At 38.0% G+C, this 19909-nt stretch overlaps 1 protein-coding gene across 3 annotated transcripts; it reads right to left on the bottom strand.

Moving 5' to 3' along the window:
* Nucleotides 1-5644, bottom strand: LOC136226074 (KIN17-like protein). Of its 3 annotated transcripts, XR_010687567.1 has the most exons (4): nt 5324-5644; nt 3672-5082; nt 2122-2319; nt 4-1620 (listed from the first exon to the last, which is right to left on the bottom strand). XR_010687567.1 is itself a non-coding variant. In XM_066014367.1 (2 exons), the coding sequence occupies exon 2, from the start codon at nt 5058-5060 to the stop codon at nt 3861-3863; it is 1200 nt and encodes a 399-aa protein (XP_065870439.1). In that variant the 5' UTR covers nt 5061-5082; nt 5324-5644; the 3' UTR covers nt 3568-3860. The 3 variants fall into 3 exon arrangements, 1 of the variants encoding a protein (XP_065870439.1); XR_010687565.1 differs by having other exon boundaries at nt 1-2319; XM_066014367.1 differs by lacking the exons at nt 4-1620; nt 2122-2319 and having other exon boundaries at nt 3568-5082.
* Nucleotides 5645-19909: the final 14265 nt, after the last annotated feature.

The raw sequence follows: 19909 nt of genomic DNA, 5'->3' as shown, positions 1-19909 counted from the left end.
GACTTAATATTAATATTAATGAATTTTCTGTATATACACATCAAGTGTCCGACTACCTCAAGGGACAAATCCTTATTAACTCTTGTAACCTAAACGTAGGTTAATTAGGAAACCAAGTTCAACTGGATTGCTAGTCCAAGACTCAGTCGTAATCTAATACAAACTACACAATCCAAGCCGTAAACAACTGTATTCTTCCAATAGCCCAGGATGACCAAGTTGCTAACTATTAACTCATGCTCAAGTAAAATTATCATGTAAAAACAACCCAACCCAATTCAATACATGAATAGAAATAAAACATGCGTACCAGGACTAACAAGTAGAGTAGAGCCGCACCAAAAGTTTCACCTTCACTTTTGAGCTCAAGATAAATGGAAAAAGCTACGAAGTTTTTCTTTGTTTACGATTGAAGGATAACAAGAGAGAAAAACTAGACAGCAATCAGGCATGTCCCATTCAAAGGTAAACAGAATATAAGAGGAGGAAGTAAAGACTCGAGTCACATGAAGATGTGACAGAATCAGTTGCAGTTACAAATGGTCTCCTACTAATGAAGAAAATGTGGAATTTGCAATGTAGAGGATGTATTTTCTTTTTGGTATGTACAAGCTATACGAATTCATATAATGAAAGAGTTCTTAAGACCTTATCATGCACACATTAGACAGTAACTCAATATGAAGTAATAGGATGTGGCGATAAAATTATTAAACAATGGTCTTACATTTTAATGCAATAATTATCCGCACTCCACAGCAAAACATCTCCATCAAATTATTCTGAACGTCTCACCAAAATCTTTAAGATGAGGGCTAGACCAAGTGGTAAGACTTTGACACCCCTACTGTCAAATTTATGGTTCGACTCTTCATTTCATCAAAATTTAACCCTCTTGGTAGGCAATCTATAGATCCACTATAAACCCTTAAAAAGACTTCTCAAAGTCGCTTTAGAAACAATCAAAGGATTCCAAAAAAAAAAAAAAAAACCTCATCATCAGTAAAGAACTCCAGAAAAAAGAAAATGAACTCATCACAATGCGTCACAAGTAGGAGAGAAAATAAAATCAGACACAGTGCATAACATCTCTTTGTGCAGTGCAAATAACCCAAGTGCTCAAGTTGCAGCTATGTTTTATGCCTAGGCCGAGTTTTACTCATTTGTGTGCCTACTGCAATAGAAAGATGAGCACAAGTTCAAAGACTGAAAGAAAAAAAGAAAGCTGGAATCAACATATTCCTAACCTTCAATATTGCAACACAGTACATTGCCACTACTTTTGAAACGAAAGAAATGCACAAAGATCAATAGCACAAAGGATTCTGTCATCAATATTCAATACAAATAGCAGAAACATAGGAGATTAAATGACAAGATATCAAATGGCAATTGCAGAAGTGCATGAAGCATAATACTCAACTCTTTTCCCCAGACAAAACAATCTACCAGAAAAGCATCCACAATGCAAATAAGTCAAACTTCTACTGATTGCTAAGATAAAACAATGAATTAAAAACCAGCTGCAAATCTAACCCGAGAACCATGCAAAAGCAGTCAGAGTGAGATCCATGCGTGCATTCATAGAACTTCCTCCAGATGTGGAATTTGATCTACAAACTAAGCAGTAAGGGGAGCACCACAAAAATAGATTGAAGTGTCAGATTACTTCTGATGATGAAAACAAGTTGGTGATTAATAAAACAATAAACAGACAAATAGTGTGCCCATCACAATCATGACCCTTGATTTATCAAAGTTTGTAATATATTCTTAGCTAAAACTCAAATTGCAATAAATCAAAACAAAACATCACTGTACCAACATCCTATTCAATAGAGAGAGGAAGCATGAGAAGGGAACAAATAAATTACTTGGTTTGTGAACTCTAGCTTAAGAAGAAATGGTTTGATGATGAAACTGTGCCCGAGCTTGGGCATGTCAGAGATTGATGAGGATCATCAATGACTTACAGGTGGAGTTTGCCACCAACAGGCAACGACATTAATGGTGAGATGAGAATTTAGAATTTGAACTTGAATTTGAATTTAGAATCTCAATACGTATTCACCCATTTGTAATTTACTTCACCTTTCATTGTGTTAACAGTCTCCACATTACCTTACCGTTACTCCTTCCAAATGGAGTGCCAAAGTTGAAGAATTGGAAGAGCAATATAGCAGTGTAAACCAACTACGCAGAATATCATGGGCAGAATTCAATTTGCTCTAAAGCTATCAACTGCAGTTTGAGACTCACTTCCTGGGGGAAAATATGGTTAGATCTTTGTTTTCGTCTTGCTGCAAATCCATGATCAATCTACATAGACAACCATAAATATCAAATTTCACAACATTCAGACATAGCAGGTTCAGGGTGTTTCATGAAGACACAACAAATAATCCTACAAAGATTTAGTGCATAGATTTTTAAGTTATACAAACCAAAAGAAACAGAGCCACTAAATTAGTTTTCGGAAAAAAACTATTCTGGGATTGATATCTGATATATTTTATCCATATAGGCCATATCAAATTTAGTAAATAAGCAACAGAGTTCAATCCCACTGTGCATGGTATCTTTTTCACTGTGATAGCAATGGTCATCATATAATAAGACCAAAAATAAGTTTTTTACTCTGATTAACTCTCAAGCCTGCCAATTGTAAAACTACCAAAGATGAAAAATTTCAATTCGTTCCACTACTGACCCAAAACGGCAAGAAATACGAGTTTTCAACTAAAACAAAGTGAAAACTTTGTGATAGGAATTTTTCCTCGCTTAATATTCACTAGTAACATGAAGAAGCAAAACAATTTCCCCATTCCAACTGGGAAATTCATGGGTAAGAAAAAACCAACGTTTTTATGTAAAGATGAGCAGAAGAGCAGAAGTTCATCACTATGTATGCAGATAAACAGTCATGTCTCTTCATGCTGGCTGAGATTCTAACTTGCAGTAACTATTGACATTAGAATTCAAAATTCTACTTCCCATGCAGGTAAAGTTCATCTAAACACAGATGGTTATTTATTTCAATTAAGAAAATTCATTTTCCAGATAAAGTACACGTCAGCTAAATGCAGGGAATTACTGTTATTGAAAGAAAAAATATTGAAAAAGTCAGGAATATCAAGTTCTAACTAGTTCAAATCGTCACAACTGGACAAAGATTTCTAGCTAGTGCAGATTCATATTATTCTTTTTACTAGCTCGCAATGGCACCTATATTTTCAATAACATAATAAAACCTATTTATGATGTGAATGACTTCTGAAACCAAATAGCAAGCGTTTAACACATCTTCAAATTGTGCATATCCGTTTGATAGGAAACCATTCCTCATATATTACTCAAAGGAACCCAAAACAATAGTTTAAAAAAATCTGAAGAAAGTATCCTCTGAATTCAATTAATATTATATGACCATCAAAAAAATTCAAATAAGTGAAAATTAGAGAATCCAGAAGTTAATGGAACAAAAGCCACCCACAAAGAAAAGGAAAATGTAATGTCATCCTTTTAGTGACTGCCAAAACATTGAAAATGAGATTTGCGGAAGCAATATGAGCAGCAAACAGTTGTTAGAAGCAAAACTTGAATGTATAACTTGAGGAAGCTTACATGGCACATAACAAGAAAACAAGCATAATTACTTGGATCCAACTTACAAAAGCAAAGAGATACGAAAAACTGGAACCTCAGTTTCTCAATTCATGGGCCCTATTATAAACAGTTGCTTGATCATCCATCAAGAATTATGAGTTACAGGACGAAAAAAGATGCAGCAACAGATTGCAGAGGATGAACATCTGAAGAAGCAAAGAGTTTTAGCAGTGAACATACATCCATTGAACTCACTAAGACAGCTTGGATATGTCCTCATACTCGACAGCCTTAAGAACTTTTCCATCATATAACCCCTTCTCTATCCGCACATGGGCACAAAACTTCTCCGTATTCACATCTAGTAACCTTGCATTTGACCCCCTATAAGCTCCATTGACTATCCTCACAAGACCTCCAATCTGTGGGATTACAGTCTCAAGCTCTTCCTGATCAACTCGCAAAAGATGCTTACTCTCAAGCATCTCAATTTCCCCAACGTACTTGTCAATAACTTTCCTCACAACCCCTTTTTGCTTATAATAACCTTTCTCTGCCAATGCCTTACTCATCACCTTAACAATAATGCCCTCACAAAGCCAATAATCCTTTCGATTGCTCCTCTCCTTTGCCTTCTCTTCTTCCTTCATCAATTCCTCCAACGCTGATTTCCCAATTTTACCCACACTATCCTTCTCTTTATTTTTCATGTTCTTTTTTTCCTTTTCCTCAACTTCTTCGAAAATCAACTTACTAGAACTCTCACCTTTTTCCTTACCAGCATTACTTTTGGAGCCAAGGGCAAATCCAATTTTAACTCCAGCATCCAACTTCAACTCTTTAGCTGCAGGCTCCACTATTTCAGGATTCTCCTTCTCAGTATCGTCATTCCCTAGCATAGTCTTTAATTGCTCAGCTTTCTCAATCTGCTTTTGAATTTCCCTCTCTTGCTTCTCCTCCTCAACTAAATCGGCCCTAATTCTTTTACTCTTCAACTTCTCCTTAAATAAGGTCTCAGAATCTCTATCTATATATGTAATAAACCACCCTTTTGGTGTCTCCTCAACCTTGCACTTCCCTGTCCGACCCAAATACTTAATGAACTCAGTCAAGGTAGCCCACTCAGTTGAGTTCATATGGACATGATGCCTATCATGGATATACTCATTGTAAATAACAGTAGCAGCCACACGTGAGAACCTATGGCTGCGACGCATGAGGTCAAGGAAACCGGTCTCGAACTCCTCTGAGTATCCCTCAACGATCCTGTGAGGGTTTTGGCCAAAAATTTGCATCTGACGCTGATGGCTCTCGCTCATACAGTGACACTTGAATCCGTTCTCATCGCGACACTGCTTCTGGCACATTTGGCAGTACCAACGGAGCTTTTGGAGCCCTTTTGCTTTGATTCTGTTGGCGATTGCTTTTGGCGTGAGGAAATCGTTCTTGCCCATTTTAGATTAGAGATGATTATATCTGTAAAGGAAGAGCAACTATATACATTTCCAAAGAGATTTCAAATCATGTAAATACCAAGCAACGCAGACTTCAATTTAATCGAATCGATTTGAATTAAGAGGAAGGAAAAATAAAATTTTGACCATAATTTACATTATATTTGGTGAACACGATGGTGAAGAATACTGTAAAAAGTTCAACAGGGTTGATATAAATTAGAAGACTTTCCATAATCCATATAAAAATAAAGATGAATAACCTGTGTGCTGGGCGAATTCCGGCAACAAAACTAGGTTCCCGAAGACGGATCACACTCGGTCGGAGAAAAGGCGGCTGCCGATGGAGGAGCTCACGGTGAGGGATTCAAGCTGGAAATATGGAAAACAGGTGAACGGTGGCTGAGGATAAAATACTGAACACAGTCACGGAGAGAACAGGGAATGAGCAGAGGCGGTGGAAGATTTTTCCGATCAACGGAGAAGAGTTTTCAGAAGCAAGCAGAGACGCGGTGAATCGTTTTCTGTACTAAATAGGTTAATGGACGGACGAAATCGTGTTCGGTAGGGAAATTAACGAAAGCATTTCTTCAGATAGAGTTTTAAGGGTCGTTTTGTCTTTTTGGTCAGTTTATTATGGATCCTCCCAACACTAAAAGATGGGCTTGTTTTTATTATTTAATAATCCATTGGGCCGATTGTAACTTACAGTTTCTAAAAAAGGGCTGCTAAAGCACATTTGTTGTAACGAATATTTCATGTTTTTTTAAGGAATAGGAATTATATTTCAATATTCAAAAGGGAAAAGGGAAATGTACAAAAGTATACCATTAGTGGCAAATACAGGATTATTCGGTTGGGAATATAAAAATTAACGAAAGCATTGCTCGGTTGGGGGGCCGATTTACACGTGCATTCACAATTTTTTTTTAATAAATCGAACTTACTTATTTTTTGGTATATATACATGTTATATTTTTTTTTGAATAAAACATAACTTATTATTACGTTAAATCAGAAGATAGAACATCAAGAATAAACGATGGTGGACAAGCCCACTCACCACGAGCAGAACTAGAAGTAACAACCTTAGCAAGACTATGGGCTGCTAAATTCGCTGATCGTTTCACAAAAGAGATAGAACAAGTGTTCAAATATCATAATAAATCACAACACTCACAAATAACATCAGACAAATATGATAATCGAATGTTTTGATGTTGAATATCACGAACCACCGCCAAACAATCAGATTGAAATTCGACGTGTCCTTGATTGAAATCCTTGACCCATGATAACGCTTCACGGATCGCCATAGTCTCTGCCAAGGGGGATCAACTGTATCCGCAAGATAGCCCATACGAGCCGCAAAACATCGCCCTTGGTACGTTTTATAATTTGAATGATCAAGAACCAATGTTTAAGTATTAATGTACAATTTTTCAAAATTAAGCTAGATTTCGTTTAAGAGTCATAACATGTAAAAAAAAAATTGGATTTAGGGAGCGCCGAACAGGTAAAAAAAATTAAAAAAATTATGATTTGAGAGGGCCTACTAGGCTAAAAAATAATAATTTGGATTTAAAGATGGTCTAACATGCAAAAAAAAAATTAGAAATTTGGATTTAGAGAGGCCTGACAGACAAAAAAAAATAGTAATTTGGATTTAGAGAGGCTTAACATGTCCAGAAAAATTAGAAATTTGGATTTAGAAAGTACCTAATAGGTCCAAAATATTAAAATTTTGAATTTTGGACAAACCTAACACTTAATGGGCCATCTTGGGGGAGGGGGCTAATTCAACACCCCAATAATTTTTTTTTTTTTAGACAAGGGGGCCGAAACTATTCGGGATCAAGGTAGTTCTGGTGGCCGGAAGGGTCCGGGCCTCCCTGTTTACACCCCTGTATACCATATAGTTTGACCGATTTGCAAAAACAATTTTCGTAGTTTAAAAGTTTGCAAATAAGAATTCTGTGATTTGTACAGTTTACAAACTTAGTAATTCTGTTAAAAATGAATGTCTGACTATTTACCCAAAATACAGCTATTGGAAAAATTAAAAAGACTGATTGTGCAAAATACAAAATCTGATTTTATAAATTAACTAAATTCATAAGTATTATTTGATTGGAAATTGACTTATATATCATTTAATTAAAAGTTTATAAAATATGTACTGACGTAGAATCAAAAGTCATAGCAAGGGCATCGTCAACTCGGTACATGGACCGCTTAATAAAACTGACAGAACAGTTAACTAATTTAATTTAGTTAAAAAAATTAATTGATTCCTTTCTCTGTTATTCAGCTCAGCGCGTCCCTAAGCTCATAGCTTCATCCAACAACTAATCTAGAGGATATTTTGTCAATTGCATGGTTTTTTTTTTTCTAAAATGAGACTGAAGTTTTTCGCTTCACTAAATATAATGATATTTTTTTTTATTGATGACCTTAAAATTAATTTTTTTTTAATAATTTATAATATTTTAAGCAACTTTAATTCTTCAACTTTTTAGTTTTGAGGTCATTTAGATATTGTTTGGTGAAGAGAGAAAAAGTGAATGCTTAGTGAAAGAAGATTCCGAAAATTATGGCTTTTGAAAATAAAAAATTTGGTTCCATTATTAATGTGGTACTAAAAGCTTTAATTCTTGGAAATTTTCCATTTTAAAACCATCTCCAATGATTCATACTTACAACCACTCAATATACACGACACATCATCATTGTAAAGCTTTTTTTTTTAATAAACTTCATTTTTTTTGAAATATAATAAACTTCATTTTATTAAACTATTAACTCCAATGGTTAAACTTTATAACCACTCAATCACAAGAAATCCACCAATTAATTAAACTCTATTTGTTATTTAAAAATTGAAAATATATCATAAAAATAGTCAAAAAGGCTTAATAAACTATGTTGATAAAAAAATAAATAAACAAAAAACTATGTTGATAGGTGCTCAATATATTAAACTCACTCCAATTGGAGAGAGTTTAATGGAGGAGTATAATGAGTGGTTCATTATACTCTATTGAAGATGCTGTAAGGTCGTTAATGATTATTTTTATAGTGTCATGTCAAAAATATATAATCGTTTTTAGCAAAATGAAAACATCAATACTCGTTTGGAAAAAAAAACCCACAAACATGTAATTGACAAAAAGTGTAACTACAATGGTTTTTGAAATTTATCATATTATTTTGTAGTTGCTTTTTTTCCTTGTTCTGGGTTTTAATGCAATCTCAAGTTCCTTAGTAAGGATAATTAATTGCTTTTGAAAATTAGGTCGTCTGGATTAACATCTTTTTATAGGTGTTGAAAAGCTGTTGAGACTAAACAGTCGTAAGCCCACTAATTTCGGTTGACTATGCCTGGTACAGCTTTTGAGAACACTCTGACAATAAGTCAACAAGAGAATAATAGAGAGAGAAAGTATGTAGAGAGAGAATAAGTAAATGGCTTACTTGAATGGTGTTTAATTGCGATATATCACATTTCATCCAGTTTAACATCATATAAAACTAGATCAAATTGGGCGAAGTTGGTTGAAACTCATGTAATACTGATTGAAACTATTTTGAAACATTAACACCAAGGTTTCATCAAATTACACTTGAATTCCAACATGTTTAAATGTAATTTCAGAAGAGTTTCACATAGTTTAATCTCATGTGAAACTAGATAAAACTGAGTGAAATTGGACAAAACTAATATAAAACTGATTGAAACTATTATGAAATGTGAAATCCAAGGTATCATCAAATTATACTTGAGTTTCAACATGTTTAAATGCAATTTAACATGAGTTTCTTTCAATTAACCTTATGTGAAACTGGGTAAACTAACCGAAACGTATGTAATATTGATTGAAGCTATTCTGAAATATTAAATCCAAGGTTCGTCAAATTAAATTTTAAAAGGTTTACATGCAATTTCACTTGAGTTTAACATAGTTTAATCTCATGTGAAATTGCATGAAACAAGCTGAAACTTATGTAAAACTCATTGAAAATATTATAAACATTAACTCCAAAGTTTCATCAAATTACATTTGTGTTTCAATAGGTTTAAGTGCAATTTGACATGTGTTTCACGTAGATTTACTATAATGACCCGGTCCGAAGTGAGTGGCGCCGGGGTAGAAGGCCTAAGTAAGGAGCGACCCTGAGAGATGGCGATGGGGGCAAGAATGAATTGAATCCCACATCGGAAATGGAGAGGGAGTGATTGGGGCTTATTAGTAAGATGTGAATTCAATATATGTAGACGCGTTTTAAAGCCGTGAGGACCAATGTGTTGGAATTGGGCCAAAGCGGACAATATCTACATGGTATTGGACCAGGTGTTACATTTACCTCATGTGAAGCTAGACGAAACTGGTTGAAACTGATTGAAACTCATGTAAAACTGGTTCAAACTATTTTGAAACATGAATTCTATGGTTTCATTAAAATACACTTGAGTTTCAACAAGTTTAAATGTTTCCCGCAGTTTCATCTCATATGAAACTGGTTGAAACACAGTGTTAAAATTTATTTAGTTATATGTATCGGGACATTATGTTAGTAATTTGATGTATGGATAATATATGGTGCACTAGACGTATAATAAAATTTCACGTGAACCACGATATAGCGAAACAAACAACGAAAACTACAACTTATAATTTTCACGTTTAATACACAACAATTAGACTATAGCTAATTATACAAAGGGCCCGTTTGTTTTACCTACTGTTTGCTGTTACGGTTTGCTGTTTGCTGGTTGCTGATGGAAAAAGCTGTTTTTCCAAAAAGCATAGATTCTCTGCTTTTGTAAAAGGCTGCTTTTGTAAAAGGCTGCTTTTCAGGTGTAAAAGGCAAACAGGAGGTCACTAACCAAACACTTAATGCTGCTTTTCAACTGTAAAAGACAAGCAGGAGAAGCCTAACCAAACACCTAAAACTTTGTCTTTTAAAATAAAAAGGCAAACAGGAGGTGAAAAATATGTAAACAAACACCCTCAAAATACAGTTGATTAAGCTTTGTTGAAATCAAGAGCATCTTCTAATTTTAGAGGGATTTTAGAGCATCCTTAATGGTTAATAACAACCATTGTTACTTTTGTGGGGTCAGTAATAAAGAGAGATAACATGCTATTAGGAGAGCTTGTATTTTTCTAAAATATTGTGGGATAAATTTTTTTTATTAATTAATAAAAAGGATCGAAATTGTAATTAACCAGAGACTAACTAACATTTTTTATATAAAAAGATTGATATCTGCGAAGCCACGCCTGGCGCATGACGCGCCAGATATGGCGCGTGCATGCCACGCGCCAGATTTGGCTCTTTTGCGCCCTGGCGTGGCCTACAAACAGATAAATTTTGGATTTTTGGGGAGTAAATACTGTTTGTTACGAGCAGTGGTAACAAACCTAAATTAGTAACAATGAAATAACAAAGTTCCCCTAATGGGTAGTTGTTACTTTTTTTTTTTTTTTGAAAAGAAGATCACTTTATTGAACTAAAGGGGCGTTTGGTTTAAACTACGGAATCAGAATCGGAAACGGAATGTGGCGGAATCAGAATCGGAATGAATATTAAATAATATGTTTGGTTCAATGTGGAATCGGAATCTGATTCCTTTTGAAGTTATTTGGTTCTTTAACTATCAAAATCGGAATGAATATAAAATTTATTAAAAATTAATAAATAACAATTATATCTTCAATCAAAATAAATATAAAAAATATAAAAAAAATGTTTATCATCCAGAAGAATAAATTAATGGTTTTTTTAAACCACAAAATAAATTAAAGGTGTTGTTAAACCCAGCCCCAAATTCCCACCCCTAGCCCCGTGAAAGGACGAAAATGCCCTTTCATGGGTTTTGGGAGGAGAATTTCTATTTTTTTTGCCAATCCGATACGCTAGCGTGTGGATATCACGCCTCACCGTGTGGTCGGGCGTATGAGTATCACGCCTCACCGTGTGGTCGGGCGTGATAGCCCCACGCCTCACCGCAAGGTCGGGCAGTTGGCTGTCACGTCCGACCACGCGGTGAGGCGTGTGTCTATCACGTCCGACCACACGGTGAGGCGTGATAGTCACACGCCTGCGTGTCGGATTGGCAAAAAAAATAACTTTTTAACCCCGTAAATAGGCCGTTAAACCCGTAAATAGGCTGTTAAACCCGTAAATACAGAATTGTACTTAAAACCTAAAATACCATACAATTCAGTCCTAAAATCAATAAAAAATAATATAAGTTAATTAATAAATATTATTAATCACAAAATATAAAACTAATATAATTTAGTCCAAGCCTCTCTCCTTTCAGCGTATAGATTCTCGAAGTGACGAACACTCGGATGACAATATAAACGCCATTGGGTGGCAATGGGAGGCACTGGAAACGTATGATGTAAATAAAGACGTATGTAGTGATGATAACTCCCCAAATGACAAATCACAATCTCTCGCTTTGGTGGTCTTCCATCGTCCGAACGCATCGGCAGTATAGTGCAACATCCTAACTGTTGTGCAGTAAAGAGGAAAATTACTGCGTTCAATACAGATGCAGCAGCATATAAGTCATCCGGACTCACCATCCAGTGGGACTCACCACAACCCGCTCCTGCCCATTTAATACGTGTGAGGGCAGCATCAAATCCGTTCCCATACACTGGCGCATACAGATCACGGTTTGCCCGCATCTCATTCTCTATGAGCACTCTCATCAGCTTCCACTCCTCCTGGTTATAAATGATGGCATCGGCTAAAACACGAAATCCACAACTACCATCTGCTACAACATCATGGAATCCAGTAATAAATGGTACGATGAGACCTTGAACCCGATGTAAATGGTGGTAACCGGCGATATCCGCATCAAATCCGACTGAAAATATTAATATATGAAATTCATCAATAAAAATATATTTACTTTAACTTCAACATATATATAAATGAAATAAAATATACCCGGCATCTGGCTGTTATGCATAGATGAGGATGAGGAACGGCCTCGACTACGACTACTCCTCGAACCTGAGGACCGTGCTCAACCTCGTGGTGCCTGACTGTACTCCCATGCACTCAAATTTCGTTTTGTTGATGAATTTCCCTTTGGTCTACCCCTAACAGTGTCTTTGACCTCAGGTTCTTTGAAGCCACTTTATTTCGGGTTTATCTGATCATGAATCATCATCGATATGCTACGCACCATTGAAGGATCTAATTTTTCAACCTTTTCCACAAGAGATTGAAAAAATCGGTGATCCTCAGACCCGTCAGTATATACTGGAGCAGTAACTGGTATGTCACTCAACCCTTCAAACGCAAGAGATCTCCAAAAAAGATGGATGCGGTCAACACGAACCGATTCATCTGTGTCAATATATGTTTTAAGCTCACATGCACATGGAATGCCATGAGTCTTGGGCAACACGCATCCGCATTCACTTACCACATCCATACTCAATCTGTGCATACGCTTGAGCTCATCATTTAGTACAGCCAAGCAGTAATGTGAAACGTGTAAGTCGAGATACGTGAAAGGTGCTCCACAGTGATTCACCGCAGATCTTCTTCTCGAGTCCTCGAGTGAGTATCTGATTATATACAGTGAAGGATTACAAAACTAATGTATTAAATTTTAAAAGATTAAAGCAAATAACAGAATAAATGTCTTACTTGATCGCCTCGATCTGAGCCTCAATGTCCTTGTGCACCTTCGCCCACACTATATCGAGTGCACCAGTAGATGAATTCAGCCACTGTTTCAACTGTGCATGTGAACTCTCCACTCGACAAGTTGTGGTGTTTCCTAAGTGCAACACATCGTTCGTCCATGCTCGACAAAACTTCTCTTTATGCACTAGCCATGTGGTCTCCACGTACTGAATCACATGAGGCCAGTTGCCAGTAGTATTCTTCATGGCTACCACTTCCGCCTCATATCCGGCTACTGTCAGGGCTTCAATTATACGTTTCCATTTAGAATTCTTAAAAATTTCACCAAACCTCTTCATTCCACTCAACTTGCCTACTCTATCCTCCACATCTTTATTAATATGCCATATGCACAATAAATGATGAGTATGAGGAAATACCTCACGAACCGGCCGCATCAGTCCTAACTCCCGGTCTGTAGCAATGGCTGTCGGATGCACATCAGGTTGGAGCAAAAGCTTCAATTTTTGTAACACCCACATATAACTACCCTCAGTTTCATCATTCATGATTGCATAGGCGATCAAGAAGTTTTTGTTTGAAGGCGTCATTCCAATGATTTCAAAAATGGCATCTTATACTTGTTTGTTTTATATGTTGAATCCATACCAACAAACAAGTAATAAGATCGGAACAGTGTGATCGATGTTGGATGTGCCATAAATAAGTGAGTCATGACATTGCTGCCCAGCACCGCTTGCGTCCAATGTATATAGTCCTTATCTATAGCAAGCCGATAAAACTGACCGATTACATCCCGACCCTCAAAGCTCACAGTCTTGATTTTCTCCCTGTAATTATAGATATGTCTTTGTGTCAGGCAATCCTCCAGATGTTTTTCTTTGATTGCAGCAAAAATAGCACAAGGCTTAGCTTGAGCCGAACTCATTTCACGAACAAGTTTTTTAGAAGTCGGGCTTAGTCCGCTCATCTGTCTGTAGCCCTGACGATATACAGCCAACTGATGACAGTGCTGTCCTCTATCTCCAGGAATCCCATTCACCACCCAACCGCCCAATTCAGCGATTTCCATAACCTTTATCTAGAATTTGCAACCACAGTACTTTGTTTTTGTATTCTTCCGTAGTATAACATCCGTATCCATATCCTTTTTCCTTTTATAATTCTTAACACCACGAGCACATTTAACCAATATCCACTTTGACTTTCGCCCCGTCTTGTGCGACGCTGTGGTTAACTCGAACCCGATCCCAATTGACGTCTGTTTTGCCCAGTTAACAACTTCATGATATGTTTGAAACGTTTGTTTGGGAAAAAACTGCGAACTGTAATCTATGCCGTTTCCGTCAAATTGTTCCCACGAAACCTCCTATAAATGATAAATAACGAACATTACAGTCCAAAACGTGACATTTCTACAGCGTTCGATGTCTAAACCCGAAAAACAGCCAAAAATAAGCTCGGGCGTGTGAGCATCACGCCTCACCTTGTGGTGGGGCGTGTGAGCATCACGCCTCACCACATGGTGGGGCGTATGAACATCACGCCTCACCTTATGGTGGGGCGTATGAGTATCACGTCCCACCTCATGGTGGGGTGTGTGGCTATCATGCCTCACCATGTGGTGGGGCATGATACTCATACGTCCCACCACATGGTGAGGCGTGATGCTCACACGCCCGAGTGCCGGACCAGATTTTTTTTTAATTCAAATTACAGAAATGCAAGGAAGTTCAATCGGAAAAATACCTCGAATTCAGACACAGCATCACTCCCGTCTCCTCCCGGTGATAACGGATTGCCTTCCATCAAACGTGTTGTCTTTGATTCGGATGAAAATGTATTTGGGAGACTTTGAGAGAGTTTGGGAGGGATTCAAATTTTCAGTTTTTGGTTAAAGGACGGTTTCATCTTTTTCTAGGGCTGGAAGTGTGAAAATGGGGTTGGGTTTAGTAACCCACTAAATTAATGGTTTGTTATCGTTTTTTTATTATAAACAAAATAAAATTATATTGTAAACTATTTGGAAACATATATTTGTATATAACACATCTAATTGGTATAAAAATTATACCATAACCATAATTTGAATGGTTGTCAACGTGGGTGATGGTGGATATATATTGGCAAATTAGAAATCGTATATGTTATTATATTTTTTTTAATGAATCTATAACAACAGGAATGAAAGTTGATTTTAGGTGTGAAAGAGTGGGAATCAATGGTTCTCATAGTTGGGGGAATGGGAGTCTCATTCCTTAGCTATATTTGTTTAACCAAACACCAACAAAGAGAATAATTCATTCTCATTCCCATTCCATACCCCATTTTCATCCAACCAAACACTCTCTAAGTCGGACAAAAGAATGGAGGAAATAATGAGAGGAGTACATGACCACTCCTCACGAACAGACTCAGAACTGACTGCTCTAGCTAGGCTATGAGCTGCACAGTTCGTTGAACGTTTAACAAATGAGATAGAAACATCTTCTAGCTCATGTAAATAACTATAACAACTAGAAATAATATCCGCAAGGTATGATAAAAAATGGTTTTGGTTGTTGATAGCCTGTACCACCGATAGACAATCAGATTGAATGTTCACTTTGGTCAAGTTGTGTGTCTTAATCCAGGAGAGGGCTTCTTTTATTGCCATTGCTTTGGCAATAATTGGCTCGTATATACCCTCAAACGCTACGTGCTTTGTAAATAGACACTTCCCTTCGTGGTCTCTGAGAATGAAGCCGTATGAGCTATAGCATGCTTCCGAAAAGATTCCGACGTCGATATTGCAAGCCAGATACCCATCGGAAGGCTTCTTCCATTTCGTCACGTAAATGGGTTGACTCCTGGTTGAATTTTTATTCTCCTTAGCCCAGATCCACCCGATTTGTTCCTGTACAGCTCGGTCAAGGATTTCTTCTGGTTTTAATTTCGTATTATTCCATACTTGGTTGTTGCGGTCCTTCTAGATCCACCATGTTATGTAAGCAAGCTTTGTTGTTTTTTGGGGGTCGTTACCATCTAGTAGCGTGGAGAGCCATAGTCTGAAGTCTTCGATTAATTCCATTATGTCATCCCCAAACATTTCTCGCCATAGGAGTCGGGTAACCGGGCACTGTACGAACATATGATTCTCATCTTCAGCTTTAGCTTTGCATACTGGGCATAGAGGGGATAAATTGCTATGTCTGAGCACAAGATTCTGCATAACAGGTAAACAACCAGAAAATATTCTCCAGAATAAATTCTTTATTTTTGGTGCAGCTTGAATCTTCCATATGTTATTCCAATCTCTGTTTTGGTCTTCAAGTTGTGGTTGCTTATCTGATATGAGAAGATGATAGCCGGATTTGACGTTATATTGACATGTTTTTTCCATTCCCCAGTACCATGAGTCTGATAGTGTCATGTTTGTTCATGGGATTGAGAGGATTAGTTTCTGATCCCTCAGATTGAAGTAATTTTGCAGCAAACCGTGGTTCCATCGTCCGTCTTCCGATAGTAAATCATTAACACTCCCAGTTGGTAGTTCTTGAGAGACATGGCTAGTAATTTTGGGGTCTTCACAGGTTGGTAGCCAAGGATCTCCCCATATTCGTGTTTGGGCTCCATTGCCCACTTTTCTCCCGAGACCTTTTAACAGTAGTGGTTTGCAAGCTAGAATGCTTCGCCAGACAAATGATGGGTTATGTCCCATACCTGCATTGAGGAAATCAGAGGAAGGATATTACCTGGCTTTTAGCATACGACTTGTGAGTGAATTCGGATTTTGTAGGACGCGCCATGCTTGCTTGGTGAGAAGTGCTAGATTGAACTCATGCAAATGTCGAAAGCCTAATCCACCAGATCTTTTGGGAGTGCAGAGTTTATCATAGCTCATCCAGTGCATCCCATTACTTGATGAACTGTCGTTCTTCCATCGGAATCGGTTTAAAAGTCTCTCCACCTCCGTGTAAAATTGGTTTGGGAGCAGGAAGATACTCATGATGTATGTCAGAATGGATTGGAGAACCGATTTAATAAGCACTTCTTTCCTAGCTCGGGAGAGGAACTTCTCTTTCCAATTAGTTAGTCTGGTTCTAATTCGATCTTTAAGGAAGCCAAAGGTGTGCATCTTGTTTCTTCCAACATTAGCAGGAGCCCCGAGGTAAAAACCAAGTTCTTATACTTCGCTGATGTCCAAAGTAGCACTGCAGGAATATTTGTCTTGTGTTGTGGTATTGGAGCTATAGAATAGAGCCGAATTTTCAAGGTTAATGCATTGTCCAGATGCCTTTTCATAATCCATAAGACATTGATGAATTGTTTCGGCCTCAGATGTGTTTGCTTGAAAGAATAGATAGCTGTCATCCGCGAAGAATAGGTGAGATATGCGCGGAGCTAGTCTTGCCACTTGGTAGCCGTGTATAGCGCCAGAAGCTTCCTTAGCCTGTAAGAGTGCAGAGAGGCCCTCTGCGCAAATTAAGAACAAGAAGGGGCTAAGTGGATCGTCTTGCCTTAGGCCTCGTGATGGCTTGATAGGTCCAATGACCCTCTTGCGTGATCTTGTAGCTGACTGTTTCTATGCACATTTGCATCCAGCCAATCCAGGTAATACCAAATCCCATTTTTGTTAGCATATCCCAAAGAAATTTCCACTCAACGCGGTTGTAGGCTTTGCTCATGTTGAGCTTGAGAGCTACATCACCTTTTTTCCCTTGTCTCTTATTTTTCATATGGTGGATGACTTCATAGGCTGCGATGACATTATCTGATATTAGGCGATCTTGTATGAAGGCACTCTGGTTGTCGGAGATTACTGAGGGAAGCACCGATTTGAGTCTTTATGCAAGCATTTTGGAGATGATTTTGAAGATCACATTGCATAGTGCAGTTGGCCTGAGGTCAATAACTTTCTCCACATTTGTTTTTTTGGGGATGAGTAATATGAGCGTATCATTGCAGTTTAGCGGGAGTTGATCTCTATGGAGTGTCTAGAGACAGAACACAGTGATATCCCTTCCGATGATCGGCCAATTTTTTTTTGAAAAAAGCAGGATTGAGGCCGTCGGGACTGGGGCTTTTGTTCATGGAAAAACAAGCCGCTTTGACATCATCAGCTTCAAATAAGTATAGGTTTTATTCATCCGAAATGTGCTTGTTGACCGAGGTGATAATATTGCTACTTGCACTTCCCGAACTGGTAAAGATCTGTTGAAAATAGTCATGTAAGATATCCTCTAAACCATTGTTCCAGACGCACATCCGACCCTCATTGTTCTCTAGCTCTTTTATTGAGTTAGTTTTCCTGCGTGTAGAGGCGTGAAGATGGAAGTATCTGGAATTACTATCCCCATCTTGAAGCCAGTGGAGTTTCGCTCTTTGTTTCCAGTAATCATCTTGTTGTTGAAGCGTTTTAATGTATTATGCTCTAGTTGCCTTGAATAATTCAATTCCCATCTGGTCAGTTCGGTGTCTCAAGATTTCGGAGCGTCTACGGAGAGCTGCGATTTTGTCTTTGAAATTGCCTTCCAAGTTTCTGCTCCATTCATGGAGAGCATCGGTTTAGGCCGAGATGTGAGCTTCTACTGGTGACCCGGTACTGACCTCCCATGAGGATTGAATGACGGTAGCGCATGTATTCTCCCTGAACCATTGGTTTTCAAATCTAAACCTTTTAATTTTGGGAGCCACTAACCATGTTTTGATTCGGAATAACAGAGCTGAATGGTCAGAGCATGGATCAGTGAGATTGAGTAATTCTGATGAGTTAAAAAGCTCATTCCATTCTTGATTGACAGCCACACGGTCAAGTTTTTCTTCAATCCACCGGTCGGTGCCTCTTCCGCGTTCCCAGGTAAATTGGTACCCTTTCATTGGTACAGTGGTTAAGCTGCAATCCTCTAGTGCCTTTTGGAAACCGTCAATTAGCCAATATGGGCATATGGAGCCACCTCTTTTGTCAGTAGTATAGGCAATATCGTTGAAATCCCCTGCACAGCACCATGGTATTTGATTGTTTGAGACGAGTGATCGAAGGAGGTTCCATGATTCTCTGCGCCGACTTCTTTCAGGGAAGCCGTAGAAACCCGTAAGTCTCTATTGATTTATGCCAGGAATAATGATTAATGAGTTAATGTGGTTCTATGATGATGATTGAATGTCAATGTGAATGCTATCTTTCCATATGAGAGCTAGACCGCCCCCATGTCTAGTGTCGTTAACAATATAATGCTTCGTGAACCCTAGCTTTTGACAAACTTTTGTAACTTTGGCCTCTTTGATCATGGTTTCCATGAGGAAGATGATCAACGGCCTGTGGGAAAGAACAAGGTCCCTTAGGATGTTAACTGTTCGAGGATTGCCTAACCCTCGATAGTTCCAGCTTAGAAAACTCATGCTTCCGGGCGGACCTGGTCTCCAGGTCTCGCCTCTCCACCGTGTTTCTGTTGTCCGGTACAACTTTATTCGCACTCCATCTGGTCTGAATTAGTTCGTTGGCGTTTCGGTTCAACAACAAGCCCTTCTACTGCTGAGTTAATCAACTGAGTATGTGTAATTGTAACCCCTCGTGGATTAGTGTTGAGAGACACTTTTGTATTCAGGTTCCCTTTTGTGCTTGCTGATCCTGTATTACCGATAACTTGGTTATTGGGTGAGGTGTACGGTTGAGTTTCGAATCGGGCTGTGTCAGATTCTTTAGAAGGGTCTCGTAGCCACCCTTTACCTCGTTGGATGCCCGTTTTCCTCAGTGAAGCTCGAAGCCAACTTCCAAATTTTCTTTCGCTGGTTACTTCCTTGCAGTCAAACAATTGGGGGCAAAACTTATCCGTGTGGCCGATAATCCCACAAAAGAAGCATAACTGGGGAAGTCTTTCATATTGTATGTTCACCCAGAGCCAATCACCTCCACTCCTCTTTATCTTTTGGCCGGTCTTGATTGATTTCCTGACATCAATAGTGATCTTAACCCGTAAATAGCTCCGTCGTAGGCTGGTAAAGTTCTTGGGGTCGGATTCTACATATTTGCCAGCTTGGTTGTCGATTGCTCTACATACAGACTCTATTTGAAATCCAACAGGGAGGTCAGATATTTGTATCCATATTATTAGGTCGGTAAGAGTAGGATGCAATGGCTGTTTCGATGCTTCTAACTGTTTCACGATTAATAGGTTCTGGTT

This window comes from Euphorbia lathyris, chromosome 4 (genome assembly GCF_963576675.1).
Source record: "Euphorbia lathyris chromosome 4, ddEupLath1.1, whole genome shotgun sequence".
In the NCBI taxonomy this organism is placed as follows: Eukaryota; Viridiplantae; Streptophyta; class Magnoliopsida; order Malpighiales; family Euphorbiaceae; genus Euphorbia; species Euphorbia lathyris.
Note: the sequence above shows the minus strand (reverse complement) of the source record. Positions and strands in the feature narration are given on the sequence as shown.

What these genes read in the sequence shown, in the direction of transcription:
- LOC136226074 (XM_066014367.1), bottom strand. Translation starts at nt 5,060, where the DNA reads ATGGGCAAGAACGATTTCCTCACGCCAAAAGCAATCGCCAACAGAATC.